The following is a 15776-nucleotide window of genomic DNA, read 5'->3' as shown; positions in this document are numbered from 1 at the left end:
AACTCTTCACACAATCACTCCTCACCTCAGTGTTTGTATTTCTATAGTTCTATTACTCTATAACATGGACTATCTTTTTTTAAAAATTTTTTATTGAAGTAACATTGGTGTTACATTATATAATTGTAACATTACATATATAGTAACATTATATAATTTTCACGTATGCAACATTATTTCTACTCCTGTATACCTGTGTATACCAAAAATTTTGTTTCTCTCCATCACCATACAGTTGATCCCCTTTAACCATTTCAGTGAAGAATAAGAGGATAAGATACAGGGGTACCTAGAAATACTTTGAGTCAAAGTGTGGAGTTTTCCCAACATGTTTTTGATCCCCTGGGGTGTGAGATATACTCAAAATACAGTACCTTTAATACCTTCTGATTCTTTTTTTTTAAATTATTCTTACATTGTTCTGTACTCATGTCCATTCCTACAGAATTAGTTTTACTTCTTACAAGAATTCTACATGTCATACAAATTGTATCCAAGATCATTTTCTGTTCCCAGTGTCTTTGTGGCTTTATCTGTCTTCCACCAAAATGTTCCCAGTATTGAATGTTCTACTATTTAGTTCCCTCATATTCCCCCCTCTTTCTCTAGAACATGCAGTCTCACTATTTGACATTCAAACTTATCAGTAAGCTTCCTGTACAGTGTGTATCATACTGTATACCTGTTCTTTGCTCTCATTTTAGAATTTAAATATTTGCAAATCACCATTGGGTCTGCTTTTTTCTTCTCAATTCTATTTTGGTATTCCCTTTCTGAATTTCATTTACTGTTCATTTCCTTTCTGTGGCCTTTTGTAATTTCCCCCAACTGTTACCTTATCCTTTTTCATCAGTTTTACTCTCTCCAATAAAACAGGAAAACTCCTTCCCTCTCAATCTGTTCTAAAAGTAGCTGAAGAACACTCAGGTACTGTCCTCCATGTTGTGGCCTTTAACAAGTGCTTTGTGATAACATGGAAAAGGAGCACAGCCGGGGACTTCATGATGTCCTAACCCCAGACTCTCTAGTCAACCTGAAAATCTCAAGTTGTGGAACCCTAGACAGCACAGAAAAGTCTTCAAAGCCAACCACTTACTTTTCACTCCTCCCATTTTATTGCTGAATTCAGTTCACATACACAGAAAGTATGTTAGCTGGTGGCAGACAGAGAGAGTGTGGCCTGGGGAAGGGGCAAAGGGACATAATCAGAGCATTACTGTTCACTGTGTTATGTTCACAGCAACCAGAATTTAAGTTTATGCAAATGAGATTATTTTGTTCTCAGAGAAGAAGGTAACGTGTTAAAAGATAAACTGCTTTCTCCTTAGATTTTTGGAAGAAGGAAATTTAGAAGCTGCAGCAGCAGAGAAGCAAAGAGTAGAGGAACTCCAGAGATCTCGAAGACGATACATGGAAGAAAACAACCTTGAACATATACCAAAATTTTTTAAGTAAGTCAGTTTTCATGTTTTGCAAATGGTTGCCACAAGCAATGAAAAACTCTAGGTAAAAAGAAAATGAGGGATAGTTTTATGTCCAGGAAACTTCGAGGTGGAAAATTAAACTGATTTTCATCACTGGTTTTGCCAGTGAAAATACTGAATCAGATTTTGGTCTTGTGAAAAGTTTGTAGGGCTTCCCTGGTGACGCAGTGGTTGAGAGTCCGCCTGCAGATGCAGGGGACATGGGTTTGTGCCCTGGTCCAGGAAGATCCCACATGCCGCGGAGCAGCTAGGCCCGTGAGCCTGTGCGTCCGGAGCCTGTGCTTAGCAACGGGAGAGGCCACACAGTGAGAGGCCCGCGTACTGCAGAAAAAAAAAAAGTTTGTAACCATAAAAATAAATTTTCCTCGACATCTCTTTTCCTTTCATGGACAACAATAGAGAGTGAGGGTCTTGCCCAGAGGTTCTTTGTCCTCCAACTACCCCCTTTCGAATGGTAGAAACTTGTTCCCACTCCCTCACCCAGAGATAAGGTGGGACCCCACTGCCCACAAGGTCATCCTGGCTTCCTTAGTATTTAATTTTATTTCTATCACATGGAGCTTATATCCGTTCAGATTTGATCCTTCTGTGGTGTGATCGTGGGTGATTATTACAGGATTATTTGCAGGATACATCACACAGACTAAGCTGTAGTTTCCAGATCCATCTGTTGCCCTTCAGAGCCAGGACAGATCAGCTCAGAATAACCTCATACCCTTTCTAGTTGCCATCTCCTGGCTGCGCTGGAGCAGAAATGCAGTCTTGCCCTTTAGATGTTGAAAGTGCCCTCGCGTGGACCCTGTGGAGGCTCTTACAGCTAATGAGGTTGCATACTTTCCCCACAAGTGAAGCAGAGAAAATTCTTGTGGGTCTGGGGTCTGAAGTTCTAGTTACAAGGTTTGTACATGCTTTGTCTGGGCCACTTCACTTTTTTTTTTTTTTTTTTGGCCATGCTGCACAGCATGTAGGATCTTTGTTTCCCCAGCCAGAGATTGAACCTGCACCCTCTGCATTGGAAACATGGAGTCTTAATCACTGGACCACCAGGGAAGTCCCTGTTTGGGCCACTTCACTTTCTAGTCCTGCCTTGAGGTGATTTATTCCCACTCTTAGCCCCTCTCCTCATGACCCTACCCACTTCCATTTCAAACATTTCACAACAAAAGTGGGTTTATTTCTAGTCAAAATAGTCAGATCATCAATCAGCAGATAGGATGCTCACTGGCTTACCAAGTACTGCTTATATGTACACATCTTATCTACAGGAGAGGGTCCAATTATCAGGTCACCTGAATGAGATTTGTGTCTAATGTTGATTTTTATACTTTCACAGAAAAGTGATTGATGCCAATCAAAGAGAAGCCTGGGTTTCTAACGACACCTACTGGGAGCTGCGAAAGGACCCTGGGTTTAGCAAAGTAGACAGCCCTGTTCTTTGGTAAACTGGGCATATAGAGCTAGCCAACATAACACGCTCTGAATGAATGAATAACTATGCACAATTATGTTTCTTAGAGCTCCGTGTGGTTTCTGGGTCGACTGAAAACTGACCATTTGCTTTTCTATTCATCTTTATAATAGACTTTCAGAAGTGCATTAGACAAGGCCCCTAACCACTTTCAGATCCTTTCTGTTTTGCTGCAACCATATTCCTTAAAAAACATCCACACCCTCCTCGAAAAGCATAAAAGGAGCAGAATATAAAATCTGAGGTCTGAAGAGTCTATAAAGAAAAACAAACTGTAACTGGTGCTTAAAGCTGATCCAGAGAGTTTAAAGCAACATGACATATGAACCACGCATTTGGTCCTTTTCTGGAAGCGCCATCCCCTCATTGCAGGAGCTCCTGGGCCACAGCAGTCAGCTCAGATGTCGAGTGTGTCTGTTTGATGTGGTGTACTTGTGCTGGCCTTGTCAAAAAAGACGATGCTTTTTTGACATCGTGATGCTTCTCAGAACCTGTTCCATCTGTACGCCATTGTTCATGCCTTAAGAAATGCAAAGATGTACAATAAGTCATTTTTTAAATGTGTGCCCCTAGGTTTATGTGAAGGACAGATGTTTTGAATCATGGCATGATTCACTTTCTGGGATCAGAAGAATTATGAGACTAACTCAAATGGATTGAAAAAAGTAAACAACATGTGCTTTACTTTGATATATTGGTTACTGTATCATATGTCTGAAGGGCAAGAAGGAAAAGGTGTGCTAAGTAGATCTCTGTATTCAGTTGCTCGTCAGTTTCCTGTCCTGCGTACAGTTAATAAACCATCCCTCTTCCACCTAACCTCCCAGTGTGCCCTATTATTTGGCAATATCCGTATTTGATTTGAACACTCGGCATCAGTGTTAAAACTTTGGAAGGAAATAACAAAAAGCATATGGAATTTGTCTGTGGGCTTAGGAGTACTGTAAACACAACTAATTTTGAGTGAAACACAGTGTAACCCACATGTGTCCTGTGCCCAACCCATCGGCACTGTTGGAATTCCACTGGGAACAGACGTGAGACCACTAGAAGCTTATTTGCAATGTTTAAATGAGTTCTATGCAAATTCATATTTCATATTCTCATCAAGTGTTTCTGTATGATACATGACCACATATTAAACATTTACCTTGCTATTGGCAGAGATATAAAACTTAAGCTAAGGAATTTATCCATCCCAACAAAAATGGGGGGAGGTGAGGGACAGAAATGTGTTTTGAGTACTTCAGGATTTGTTTTTTCCTCCACTAATATATAGAGGCTTTTGTAGTAACTTGCATTAGTATTCCTGAGTTTCTGCACATAGATAACTATTTAAATGCCTATATATTTTTTTAAAAATCTCTTTAGAGATTTTCCTAGAGAATTATAAAATCATGTATATTTTATTCTGTTACGTTTTTATTCTTAGACTCTTACCATCAGATTTTACGTGTTATTTTAATCTCTGATAACAAGGTTACTAACATCTTACATTTTGTTATGAGGTGTTGATTTTAGTGTTGTTTCTCCCACTCAAAGCATTCCTAGTAATGGCTATTCCACTATCAAACCAAGACTGCTGAGAGCATAAGGGAAAACTCTGAAGTCTCCACTAGGTGGAGCAAGTTTTAGTTATCCTGAAACTCATTCCTCCTTTTATCTTAGTCCATACGTTATATGTACAGCATGCACTGGTTTAGAATGAAATTTCATTGTCAAGCAAACTCCCTAATCCATCACTAGCTCTGAGCATGTAAGCAACACCCTCCCTCGGTGTCTCAATGTCTTTAATTCCTATTTTAAGTCTTGGGTGCCTTCCCGCATAGTAGTAAAATTTCCCTTATTATCAATTCTTTTTCTGCTCATTCATCTTGACGTTCTTTTATCTGCATCCTGAGATATATGCCTTTAATTTTAATTAGAATTTAATTAGAATTCTTTTGACTTCCTCAGAGAGGTATGTTCTCCCATGATTGGTAAAACTTTAGATACTGTTTACAGTGCTTCTTGTCTGTATTTACTAGCACTTCCCTGAAGAGTCTCCAGATTTTAGCCTAAAGGTAAGGAACGAATTCTGCAAACAAAGGTACTACAAATAGGAAGATACCACAAGTAGGAAGGTGAGGCACCAGGTGACCAACGATAGTATCAATCAGGCAGCTGGAAGAGGACCCAGGAGGGAAGCAACTACTGTACCTCACAGTGAGTTTTAATTAAGAAAGAGAATAACTAGTAGAATGGACCTTTACTACCTAATAAGTTAAACAGACAAATCAGGTAGGTGAATGTTGGTCAGAGCTAACCTGAAACTCTGACTAGGATTTCAAGATGAGAATGAGAAGAATGTCAAATTAATTAAAATCACCACATTCTTTATAATGTCCCAGATTTATAATTTATTTTGAGGTTCTGATATCCCCATTAGAATTCGAGTTCAAGTGAGCAATTAAGTTTTAGGTAACGCTCCTATAATACCTGATTCACAAGTCTCCCCATCAAACATTCATACCAATGTAATGGCCCCATCCCCTATTTCTTTCTCACTTTTTATTTATTTGATGGTTACAGAATTGTGACACTTATTCTGTTCGGAATTTTCATCTGCATAATTTGGGGGCTTTTGAGACTAGTTTAAACAGCAAAAGGATAGAACAGATATTAGGTCATTCTTGATAAAACATGACTTATTTCTTAGAGTTTTATATAAACCTTTTTATTTCAGGGGCACTTTTTTTTCCCCTAAAGCAATCTAGGATAGAAGTGGTCTTAATATATCTTTATACCTCCCCTGTGATTTACTGTAAGCTCCTTCATGTTTTTGAGCTGGTCATTAAGGAAAGCAGTAAGTGATGATGGTCCTATGGATGTGGCTAGGCAGAACAGATTGATGGCACACACCAGCATGCATAGAGGCCGACCTGAAACTAATTATTTTGCTACCCAGGGTGCAAATTTACTCTCAGATTTTACTGTTATTTTATTGGGTTGTTTAATTAAGTCATTATTTTTCATGGGTTACTTGAAATTCCAGGCAGTCGTAAAAATAAACCTCATTTGAGATACCTTTTAATATTACACATCAATTATATGTGACATAAAAACTACCAAATGTATTTTGGTAAGAGAAACCAAGGAGTTTTTCATACAAGGGATGCCACGTTGTGGATTTTCTAAACCTTTTGCTGCTCTTCCTCATTCTGGCCCCAGGACTTTTAGCGATTCCACTAATCAATCATTACGTTGGGTCCTGCCCCCAAGGAGCACTGGAGGGCGGAGTTAAAGAGGAAACTGAGCCGACTGTTTTGCTTAGTTCTGATTACACCCTTGGCTGGAGAAGGGTTTATAATCATAATCGAATGTACATTTTGTTAGTACCTTGTGGATTATCCATTTTGTCTAATCTTGTTCTCTGTCATCCAGATAATGAAGTGTGGGAGCAGAGCTCCTCACACACCAGGGGTTGTAATAAATGTTTGCACTTGACTGAGTTGGTATATTATGACTGTGGCAAAGTAAATAAAGTTTGTGTACAAAATATTTATTTCTATGGGAACCATTATGTTCAGGATATATGAAATGTATCTAATTAAACAATTATGAATCTATTTTGTGCTCTAGAAATATTCTTTTGGAGGAGAGATGGAAAAAATGTCATTGGAGCTAGGATTAAAATGTGTGGATTTTTTTTTTCTTTTTTTTTCCAGAAAGCTTCCCAGTCATTTAGAAATAGTGCTTATCATACTAGGATTAGATTCTCTAAGTTTTAATTGAATTTCTTTTGTGAAATTGATACATCTAAAATATATATCACATGAATCATGCTGTTAAACCTGACTTTAATACATAATTTTAAGACTGAATTGTGACTGAATTGTTAAACCTTTGCTGAAGCCTTCGCTATTAGAGAAAATGGCAAATTGTTTAAGAAAGGACTAGCTTTAATTTTTCCAAAATGTATCTAAAGAAGAATGAATTTTTCAGCAATTGCTGTGCTGAGTCAGCATTCCCAACATCTTAAGCAAATGAGCCCCACGATTAAGGCAGCTTACAGGTGGCAGTATGCTGCTACCCAGGGTGCAAATTTACCCTCAGATTTTGCTGGTTTTTAATTGGCTTTTTAAAAAATTAAGTCATTATTTCTCATGGGTTACTTAAAATACCCCATAATTTCCAGCTTACATGCCTGTCAGTCATATGCATACTTCTGTTTTCCAAAACAACTATCTTGATTCATTTTCTCTTTCCCTCTGATCCTGAAATGGTGAGGGGCAGGGATACATGTGTCTGTTCTTTTGCACTATGTCACTGAGTGTTTATAAAATATGCAACATTTATGCACAGTTGCAGGGTAGTATATCAATATTAGAACCACTGCATTTAGCTCCGTGGAACACTATTAAATGTTCATGGATTAAAAATTACCCCATAATTATGTATTATTAGTTTCCTCGGTATCTCCAGATTGGTAGGAAAAAACATAAAAAAGGAATGCTTCTATTTTCTGCAAAAAAATTGTTTTTTATCATTTCTTCCTTCTAAATATAAATTAGGACAATTTTGGAAAGAGGACTATCAAGTTTTCATAAAGCAAAGTATAATCCTATTTGAGTTCTACCTGTTTCTCTTACTTTTAATTAATGGGGTAAGCACAACTTAACACTGTTAAAGACAGAATAGGGCTTCCCTGGTGGCGCAGTGGTTGAGAGTCCGCCTGCTGATGCAGGGGACACGGGTTCGTGCCCCGATCTGCGAAGATCCCATATGCCGCAGAGGGGCTGGGCCCGTGAGCCATGGCCGCTGAGCCTGCACGTCTGGAGCCTGTGTGCCACAATGGGAGAGGCCACAACAGTGAGAGGCCCGCGTACCACAAAAAAAAAAAAAAAAAAAAGCATTTAAAGACAGAATAATGCTAAAACTATCACTTCTTTTATCCTAGGTAGCAACTCCCCACCCCCTTTAATTATCTTCATTCAGTTATTTCTTTAGGAAATAATGTGGCTGCTAGAAACTTTTTTTTTCAGTCATTTCAAGCTTATTTTAAAAGTTTTATTGAGGTGTCACTGACATACAATAAACTTTACATATCTGAACTGTACAATGTGATACATTTTGACATATGCATATACTCTTGACACCAGCACCACAATTACAATAGTGGACATATCCATCATCACCAATCGTTTCCTCTGCCCCTTTCTAATCCCTCTCTCCTCCCCCTCCCCATGCTTCACCCCGAGGCAATCATTGATCAGCTTTCATCACTTTTCAAAATCTGTCTATTTTCTTGTATTAATTGCATATGGAATTTTTCTAGGAGGCTGTATGCATATGGGAGAAGTATGCCTCTAAACCCCTCCCATGCCCCTACCCCAGTATCCACCATCAAATAATAATATATTGCAAGAGATGCTCAGTAAGTCCTAGGTTTGGTAACCCAGTAAAAACTTTAGATTTGAAATACTTAGAAAACAATGAACTATTTTTCACATCAAAATAGCCATGTAAGTTAATTAATTCATTTCCATCTTTTAGGGGTCCAAAATAATGGTAACACTGAACTTGCCGGCAGTGCTGAGGAAGCCCGGGGAAGTGGTTTTCTCTTGTTTGTAATGAAAGAATACCTGACAAAGCCGTGGGAATCCAGAATGACGGCTCTTGAAATAACGTCATGTTGATGAGGAAGAGAAGGGAAGTAGCCTACTCTGAGTTACGTATTGTTGGCCTCCCCAGCCCCACTTTTAGGTCACAAACATTTGAAACTTCCAGAACTCAGGAAGGCTGCTTTTCCATCTCTTAAAATCTTCTCACTCCCCATCTGGAAATAAAGTTGCTAAACCTGATTTTGAAAAAGAAATGGAAATGAAGTGCCTGGAATCCAGTGAACTTCCTGCCATAGGCTGCTGTGCAAGTTGAAAGCTTATTCTTTATATCCTGCCCCCCAAAGCCTGTTGCTCAAAAGTCAAACCTTCCCAGAGACTGTCAAATACAGCATGATTGACATTAAATGCGAATGAAGAGAAAAGGCAAGAATGAATAAAAGAGAAATGGGATCTAGGAAACAAAAGTAGGTTCTCTAAGTGGGGCGGGGATCATGCTCCTCGGGGCGGGTGTCTGGTTCGATCCCAGGGGGCCAAGTTATTATCTTGGTTGTTGGTTTACGTGCAGATTCCTGACCTTCCCTCGAAAGACTCTGAGTCCATACATCTAGGGTGTGGACCCAGAATCCGCGTTTTAACAAGCACCCTCAGCCCCCAGGGAATCTTGCGGCTGACAGGGACTCTCCAATGAGGGTGCGCTGGCCTAACCTCCCACTCCTTCGCCCCTGTTTATTGTTTTTCTCATAGTGACATTCAAGTAGTCGCCAAGAAAGTCTAATTCAAGAACCGGAAACTGCCTAGAACTCAGTAACTTGTGACTCACTCTGCCATGTGTGGCTTCTCCTCACTTTTGTGACTTCTGTCCTTCTGCCAGGGCTGTCATGAAGGTGGAGAGTGGGGAGGGCCGAACTCTGAAACCTACAAGATGAGATTGTGTTACTCCAGAGCCCTACAAGTGTGTTCTGGAGGCATCTAACCAGCCCACGCAACCAGAATTTACTCTTCAAAGCTGAGGGTCAACCTCCCCTGCCCCACCTCCCACTCCCATTTACACCTGGTCTGTGTCTCCAAGGGGAGTTTTGTTTTGTTTTTAATTTTCTTTGGCGGCGCTGCATGGCATGTGGGATTTTAGTTCCCTGACCAGGGATCGAACCCTGCCCCCTACAGTGGAAGCGCAGAGCCCTAACCCCTGGACCACCAAGGAATGCCCTATTTATTTTTTTAACTTTATTGAAGTATAGTTGATTTACAATGTTGTATTTAACTTCTGCTGTACAACAAAGTGACTCAGTTATATATTTTTTCATATTCTTTTCCATTATGGTTTATTACAGGATATTGAATATAATTCCCTGTGCTATACAGTAGGACCTTGTTGTTTACTCATCCTATACATAATAGTTTGCATCTGCTAATCCCACACTCCCAATCCTTCTCTCCCCCACCCCCCTTCCTAAGAGGATTTTTTAAATTGGCTAATGGGGCCTGGCAGGTGGAAGCCACAGGGAAATTCTGTGGCAAAACATGCTTTGATCACCTGACTGATATTTTTATAATGAGGTCTAGCCGCAAATTCTTTTATCCAGATCAGCTTCTTCCCTGAAAATAATATATTTTAAACTTTTCATTGGAAAAAACTTCACTGTGAAATTACTCTGCTTATAATTGAAGGTATAAAGGCATTAGTCATGTAGTGTTCATTTGCATATGGTCATTTTGAGAGAGAAAAATTAAATTTTATCATATATTAGTGATAGAATTTCAGGCAACTTTCTACAGAAAAATAGCTTGCAGTTAAATTTCCTAATGAAAGAGTAATTATCCACTGAAGAAAATTGTCGATTCTGTGCCACCTCAAAATAAGAGTTGTAGTCTTCAATGCATGTTGTATACTAGAACGTTACATTTATAAGAGCACAGAAAACAGTAAATTTTAAATAAACTATATGAAGAGTCTTGTTTTTTATGAATAGTATGTTCTAATGACCTTTCCACAGAAGCAGTAAAGATTTTTACCTCTAGCGAGACTTCAAGTAGCGTGTAAAGAAGATTGAGTGCTTATTCTGACTACATTTCCAGCCCTTTTTTCATGTAATAACAATGTAGAAACTGTTTTCAAATCAAACACCAAAACACAGGGCTTTTCTCTGAATTTTGAACATATTTATATTAAAAGACTCAGAAAGCTGGTTTCAGTTTTCTATTTGTTTCTAGATTACAGGAGTAAAGCTGTAGTTCATGAGGACTGCAGGAAACCCAATATCACACAGATCAGGGTTTTCCATGGCTGGTCTCTGGGGAAAGCCCCTAGGGGTTAGCTTTCACTCATCCAAGTTCTCCCTCCCTTCAGAAAGAGAGTTTTCATAGGGAATATTTTCTTTCACAAGTGAAAGCACTTCCAATAAAGTGAATAGTGTATCCTGGTCTTTGTATGCATTGTAAGTAGAGGATTTATCAGTCTTGAGCTCCAAGTCTCTAATTTGTTATAAAGAAGTGTAGGAAGAAATAATTTCAGAGGCAGTGTCAAAGAAAGCAATATACCAAACGTTTGGGTCACTAGAATCCCCAAATCAGTTTCTTCTAAAACAAATATTGACAGTCGACCTATTTTAATCCTGCTGGAATATGTTAAACACATAGGCCCTGGTGCCATTCAACAGCCTGGTCCACTCTGGTGAATTTATAAGGTGGTGCACAGCCTCATCCCGACACTGTCCAATCACGGAGATGATCTTCTCATATCCCCTCCTGGAAATGTGTTCCTAGTATTATTCTGAGAAGCTTTGATGTGAGTTGCAGGAGTGCACAAAGAAATCCTTCTGTCTTGTGTCCTTTTCTGAAAAGTATATACAATAGAACTTCTTAGCTTAGATGGACAGAGGGATGGAGGGAGAGAGGGAAAGAGAGGGAGAGAAAGACTGAGAAAATGATAAGAACTCAAGATGTCAAAGAAATGCCCTGCTCCTTGCTGTATGTAATAAAGCAACTGGAAAGCAAATTGAAAAAAAGCAAAGGGACACAGTAGATGAAACTTTTATTTGCATAGTCTGTGATTATATAATCACGGCTACCATAAGTCAGTTCCCTAGTCCAATTACAAAGTCATGTCATAGAATTAACCTCTTATGAGTGCCCATAGCCCCAGTTACATTACACTATTGCTGGCTTGTAGGTAGTCCTTTCTTGGTTTAGTTTTAGCTTCCTGGGTACAAAATTTGAATGGCACACTGGGGTAAATACAACTGAGTTTGTGATAGCTCATCTGCTCAGAGGGAAAGCCATCAGAGAGTGAGGGTTAAATGTTGACGGCCATTGGTTGGCCTGACTCGGAAGTGCGGAGGCCTCTCTGGCTGCTGCTGGGTAGGTGTGCAGTGTCAACAGCTGCATGCCTGAGGTAGCTGCTTCCTTTGTGTGTAGGCTCAGCTAGCAGGGCTGTTCTTTCCTTTAAACAATGGATTTGATGGGCTTCCTAAATTTGGGGGGGGGAAAGTGAAAATTACAAAAATAAATTCCTACCAGGAAGCTTTCAAGTCTGAAACAAGGTCATCCAAGTGCCAAGTACTTGAGGATAAAAACCAGTGATCACGCTCAGCATTTCCTAATTACTCCTGAAATTGTCCATGGTTTTTAAGTTTACCAAAAGTTTACTTCCCAGGTGCTAACAACTCAGTATTTTAAACCACCCTTCAAACTCCGGTCATTATCTATAGAATCTTAGGAAGACAAATATGAGAATGAGAATTTTTCTTTCAAGAAAATTTAAACCACCTTACATCCAACCTTTCTTCCCAAAGTCTCTCCCCACTGAAGGCTTAATTCTCCACTGCATCTCTCAGAATTTTCTATAGGCTATCACCATACTTTTTGGTTGATATTTTTTTAAGCTTCTTGCCTTTCTTAAAATTATCTTTTAAATCCTCTATTAATAAATCTTGGGCTTCCCTGGTGGCGCAGTGGTTGAGAGTCCGCCTGCTGATGCAGGGCACACGGGTTTGTGCCCCGGTCCGGGAAGATCCCACATACCGCGGAGCAGCTGGGCCCGTGAGCCATGGCCGCTGAGCCTGCGCGTCCGGAGCCTGTGCTCCACAACGGGAGAGGCCACGGCAGTGAGAGGCCTGCGTAAAAAAAAAAATCTTCCTCTAGTCTTTTTTCCCCCATGTAGAATAAAGTACATTTATATTTATGTAATTAATATACTCTCTTCAAAATGTACTAGTCATTTTGTGAGGTCTCTGTGGTTAATTCTCTAAAGTATTCCAAAGGCATTTATCCTTGGTGTACAGAGTAAAGGAAAATGACAGAAGAAGCTTCTTCATTAACCCTGCTACAATTCTGGGCAAATGATGTTCAAACTGAGATAGGCTTGGACCTGGGACCTGGGACTCTTTACTGGAGTGCCTCCACCTGGACAAATGTCTCCTGCAGCAACAGAATACAGAGAAACTATAAGGGACTAAAAGTAACTGCCTGCATGCACAGTTGGGGCAAATTATGAACAAAGAGATACAAAAAGGCCAAAACCCAACTGACACTTCTGAGGAGCCGGGAACAAAAGCCGGGTACTGCGAATGATCCCTGCTCACAGCACCACGAAGGAGGTAGGCGGACTACCTAAGCCGCCCCTCTGGACCAACCCACCTATCTGTCCCCACCCTCATCCCATTAAGGAACCAGGTGGACCCCCTTCAGGGCGCGAGCAAGGGCACCTGTTCCTTGTTTTCACTCCTTCATGCTACAGCATGAGTCCCAATAAAGCCTTGCCTGAATTCCTTGTCTGGCCTCTTATCAATTTCTGTTGACTAATAGGTCCAATGACCCTTGTCGGTAACAAAACCAAGACTGGGTCTCAGTGATGCTTTTAAATACCATCACTTGTGTCACCAATGTAGGTGTGCACCAGCCTTTAGATTTTGTACATTTACTTCTAAGAGGCACCTGCATATGCAGGCACCTACCTAGGCGGCCACACAGGAGGATGGCATTCCCAGCGTGGCTTCTTCCATCAGTAATGTTCAGATTCATGCTATCAGCCCCAAGAGGTCAGCTATTTTCTAAATTCCTCACAATTTTGCCAAACATAGTTCACGATACTTAGTGAAACATTCCAAACTTTTTTATTTTGTTCAGTGCAAAAGATGTTTTTCCACAGTCTAGCTGAATTGGTGAAGTTGCCTAAAGCTAGTATTATGTGAGAAGCTATATGATCAGGCCTCTCAAGATGGCTGTACTCTTGCTCTCAGTCCATCCCCTGCTCCATCAATGTCTGCTTCACCTACGCCCAACTCACCTGACTGACCTTCCTACACACTTGCACCAGGCCCCAGCTAGTGATTGTTCTAATCTTTAGATCAGAGTCTCTACACCTGGAGAGCTTATCAAAGGCATGGTGAGGGGCGGGCTCCTCTGCTAGTTTCCCTGGTAACCGATGAGCCAAGCTGACGTCAATTCCGCCTATAACAGGCAAGCTCCCCCCACCCTCTGGGAGCAAAGATGGCCGCTACTTGCGCACACGGTGGCGGGTCCCTCGGGGACGTCGCTTGAGACAGGTAAGCAGCCCCCCTACCCCACCCCAACCCCCGTTCGCTAAACCACTGGTGTCTCTGTCGCTGACTCCAGCTCTCCCTTCTGCCTTGAGTCTGGACAAGTACAGGGCTTGCAGGCCTGTGAGGTGCAGCTCAACAGAAGCCCTGAGGTTATTGATTTAGATGCTTTATCTTTCATTTGTTAGCATCTGGGACAAATCCTGACAACAAATCCATGCAGGTATATTATGCGCGCTTCAAATTTGACAAATTCTGGAAAAGCCTATCTGTCCCCAAAGTGCCGTCTCACATTGTACTGGCTTCTCAGTAGATTTGGGGAACCATAAAGAAGAAAATTTCCTTTTTTCTAGTCAGTGGGGGAAATTTGCAAAACTGCTATCTCATGGATGACATTAGTGCTTTTAGATACATCCTAGACTCCACTTCTATAAAGTACAATTATACTCAAAACCTAGGCCTGTACCTGTATTAGTTTCTTACTGGTGCTTTAACAAGTTGCCACAGACTTAATGCCTTAATACAAAGATATTTATTCTTTACTGTATTCGAGGCCAGAAGTCCAAAATGAGTCTTTACAAGGCTAAAATCAAGATGTTGACTGGGCCGGTTGCTTTTGGAAGCTCTGGGGAAGAATCTGTTCCTTGTCTCTTCCAGCTTCTGGTGGCTGTCTGCATTCTTTGGCTTGTGGCCACATCTCTCTAATCTCTGCTTCTGTAGTCAAATTTGCCTCCTCTCTTTTATTAAAATGCTGTGATTTCATCTAAGGCCCACCCAGATAATCCAGGATAATCTCCTCAACTCAAGATCCTTAATGTAATTATCTGCAAAGTCCCTTTTGCCATTTAAAGTAACATTGACAGATTCTGAGGAATAGAACAAGGACATCTTCGGGGGTGTTATTCAGCCTACCCCAGTGGTATTCACAAAGCAGGAGGAGGTGAGTTGCACAGTGCAAAGGTGGGGGAAGTTTAAATGCTGTCGTTAAATAACATGGGATTGAATATTTAGCCAGTTGCTAGAGCTGAGACATCTAAGATGATTCTCTTACAAATCTGTCATCTTTACTTAAAACAGCGCTTGGCATATTGTACATATGCAAGAAATATTTATTGAATGAATAAATGAATACAGCTCCACTTGGAGCTTGCAGACAGAAGAAAATGAAAGTATCTGAAGAAAATAACTTTGAATTTTTTCATTACATTAAAATCATGCAAGCAAGTCTGTTTTGAAACTATTTTTAATAAAGGTTTCCATGAAAATGATTAATTCAGTTAAATGGGAAAATAAAACAGGTAACAACTGGAGGGGAAACCAGTTGTTTCCATTCCTCACAGACTCATCCAGTAAGGCATATAACTCTAAAGACAGAGAAAGCGGGAACATAGAAAACCACATAGATGGCCTGTCTCTAGCTTCTTCTTTAGGTTTTTCCATCACACTGTACTGCATCTGGTCACTATTATAATGATGAGTGACTAAAGGTATCATTTAAATTTAGACTCATGTTAGTGCAATGACCTGGATGACTTCAGCAATTTCAGGTGGCCCTAAAATGATCTGACTTTGGAATAACAAAATCCTATCTCAGCTAAACCCTGGTTTAAAGCAGTATGAAAACCAGAATCCTCTAATGTACTTAACTTGAAAGGAGAAGAATATTTGTTTTCAATGGAAAAGT

General features: G+C 40.2%; 1 protein-coding gene across 11 annotated transcripts in view; it reads left to right on the top strand.

The window, feature by feature from the left end:
* Positions 1-9682, top strand: part of OSBPL6 (oxysterol binding protein like 6) — a 212550-nt gene extending 202868 nt beyond the window's left edge. For 9 of the 11 annotated variants that reach the window (XM_027127129.1, XM_027127181.1, XM_027127161.1 and 6 more), the window contains 2 exons: positions 1329-1451; positions 2818-6815. In XM_027127129.1, coding sequence (XP_026982930.1) covers positions 1329-1451; positions 2818-2926 — 232 coding nt within the window. In that variant the 3' untranslated portion in view covers positions 2927-6815. Of the gene's footprint in view, positions 1-1328; positions 1452-2817; positions 6816-8487 lie in introns of those variants that run through there. The other 2 variants (XM_027127151.1, XR_003437181.1) reach the window with 2 other exon arrangements.
* The last annotated feature ends 6094 nt before the right edge of the window (positions 9683-15776 follow it).

This window comes from Aethalodelphis obliquidens, unplaced genomic scaffold, assembly GCF_003676395.1.
Source record: "Aethalodelphis obliquidens isolate GAN/ISIS:26980383/991018 unplaced genomic scaffold, ASM367639v1 scaffold2, whole genome shotgun sequence".
NCBI lineage: Eukaryota > Metazoa > Chordata > Mammalia > Artiodactyla > Delphinidae > Aethalodelphis > Aethalodelphis obliquidens.
This window is presented reverse-complemented; position numbering and strand designations above follow the sequence as displayed.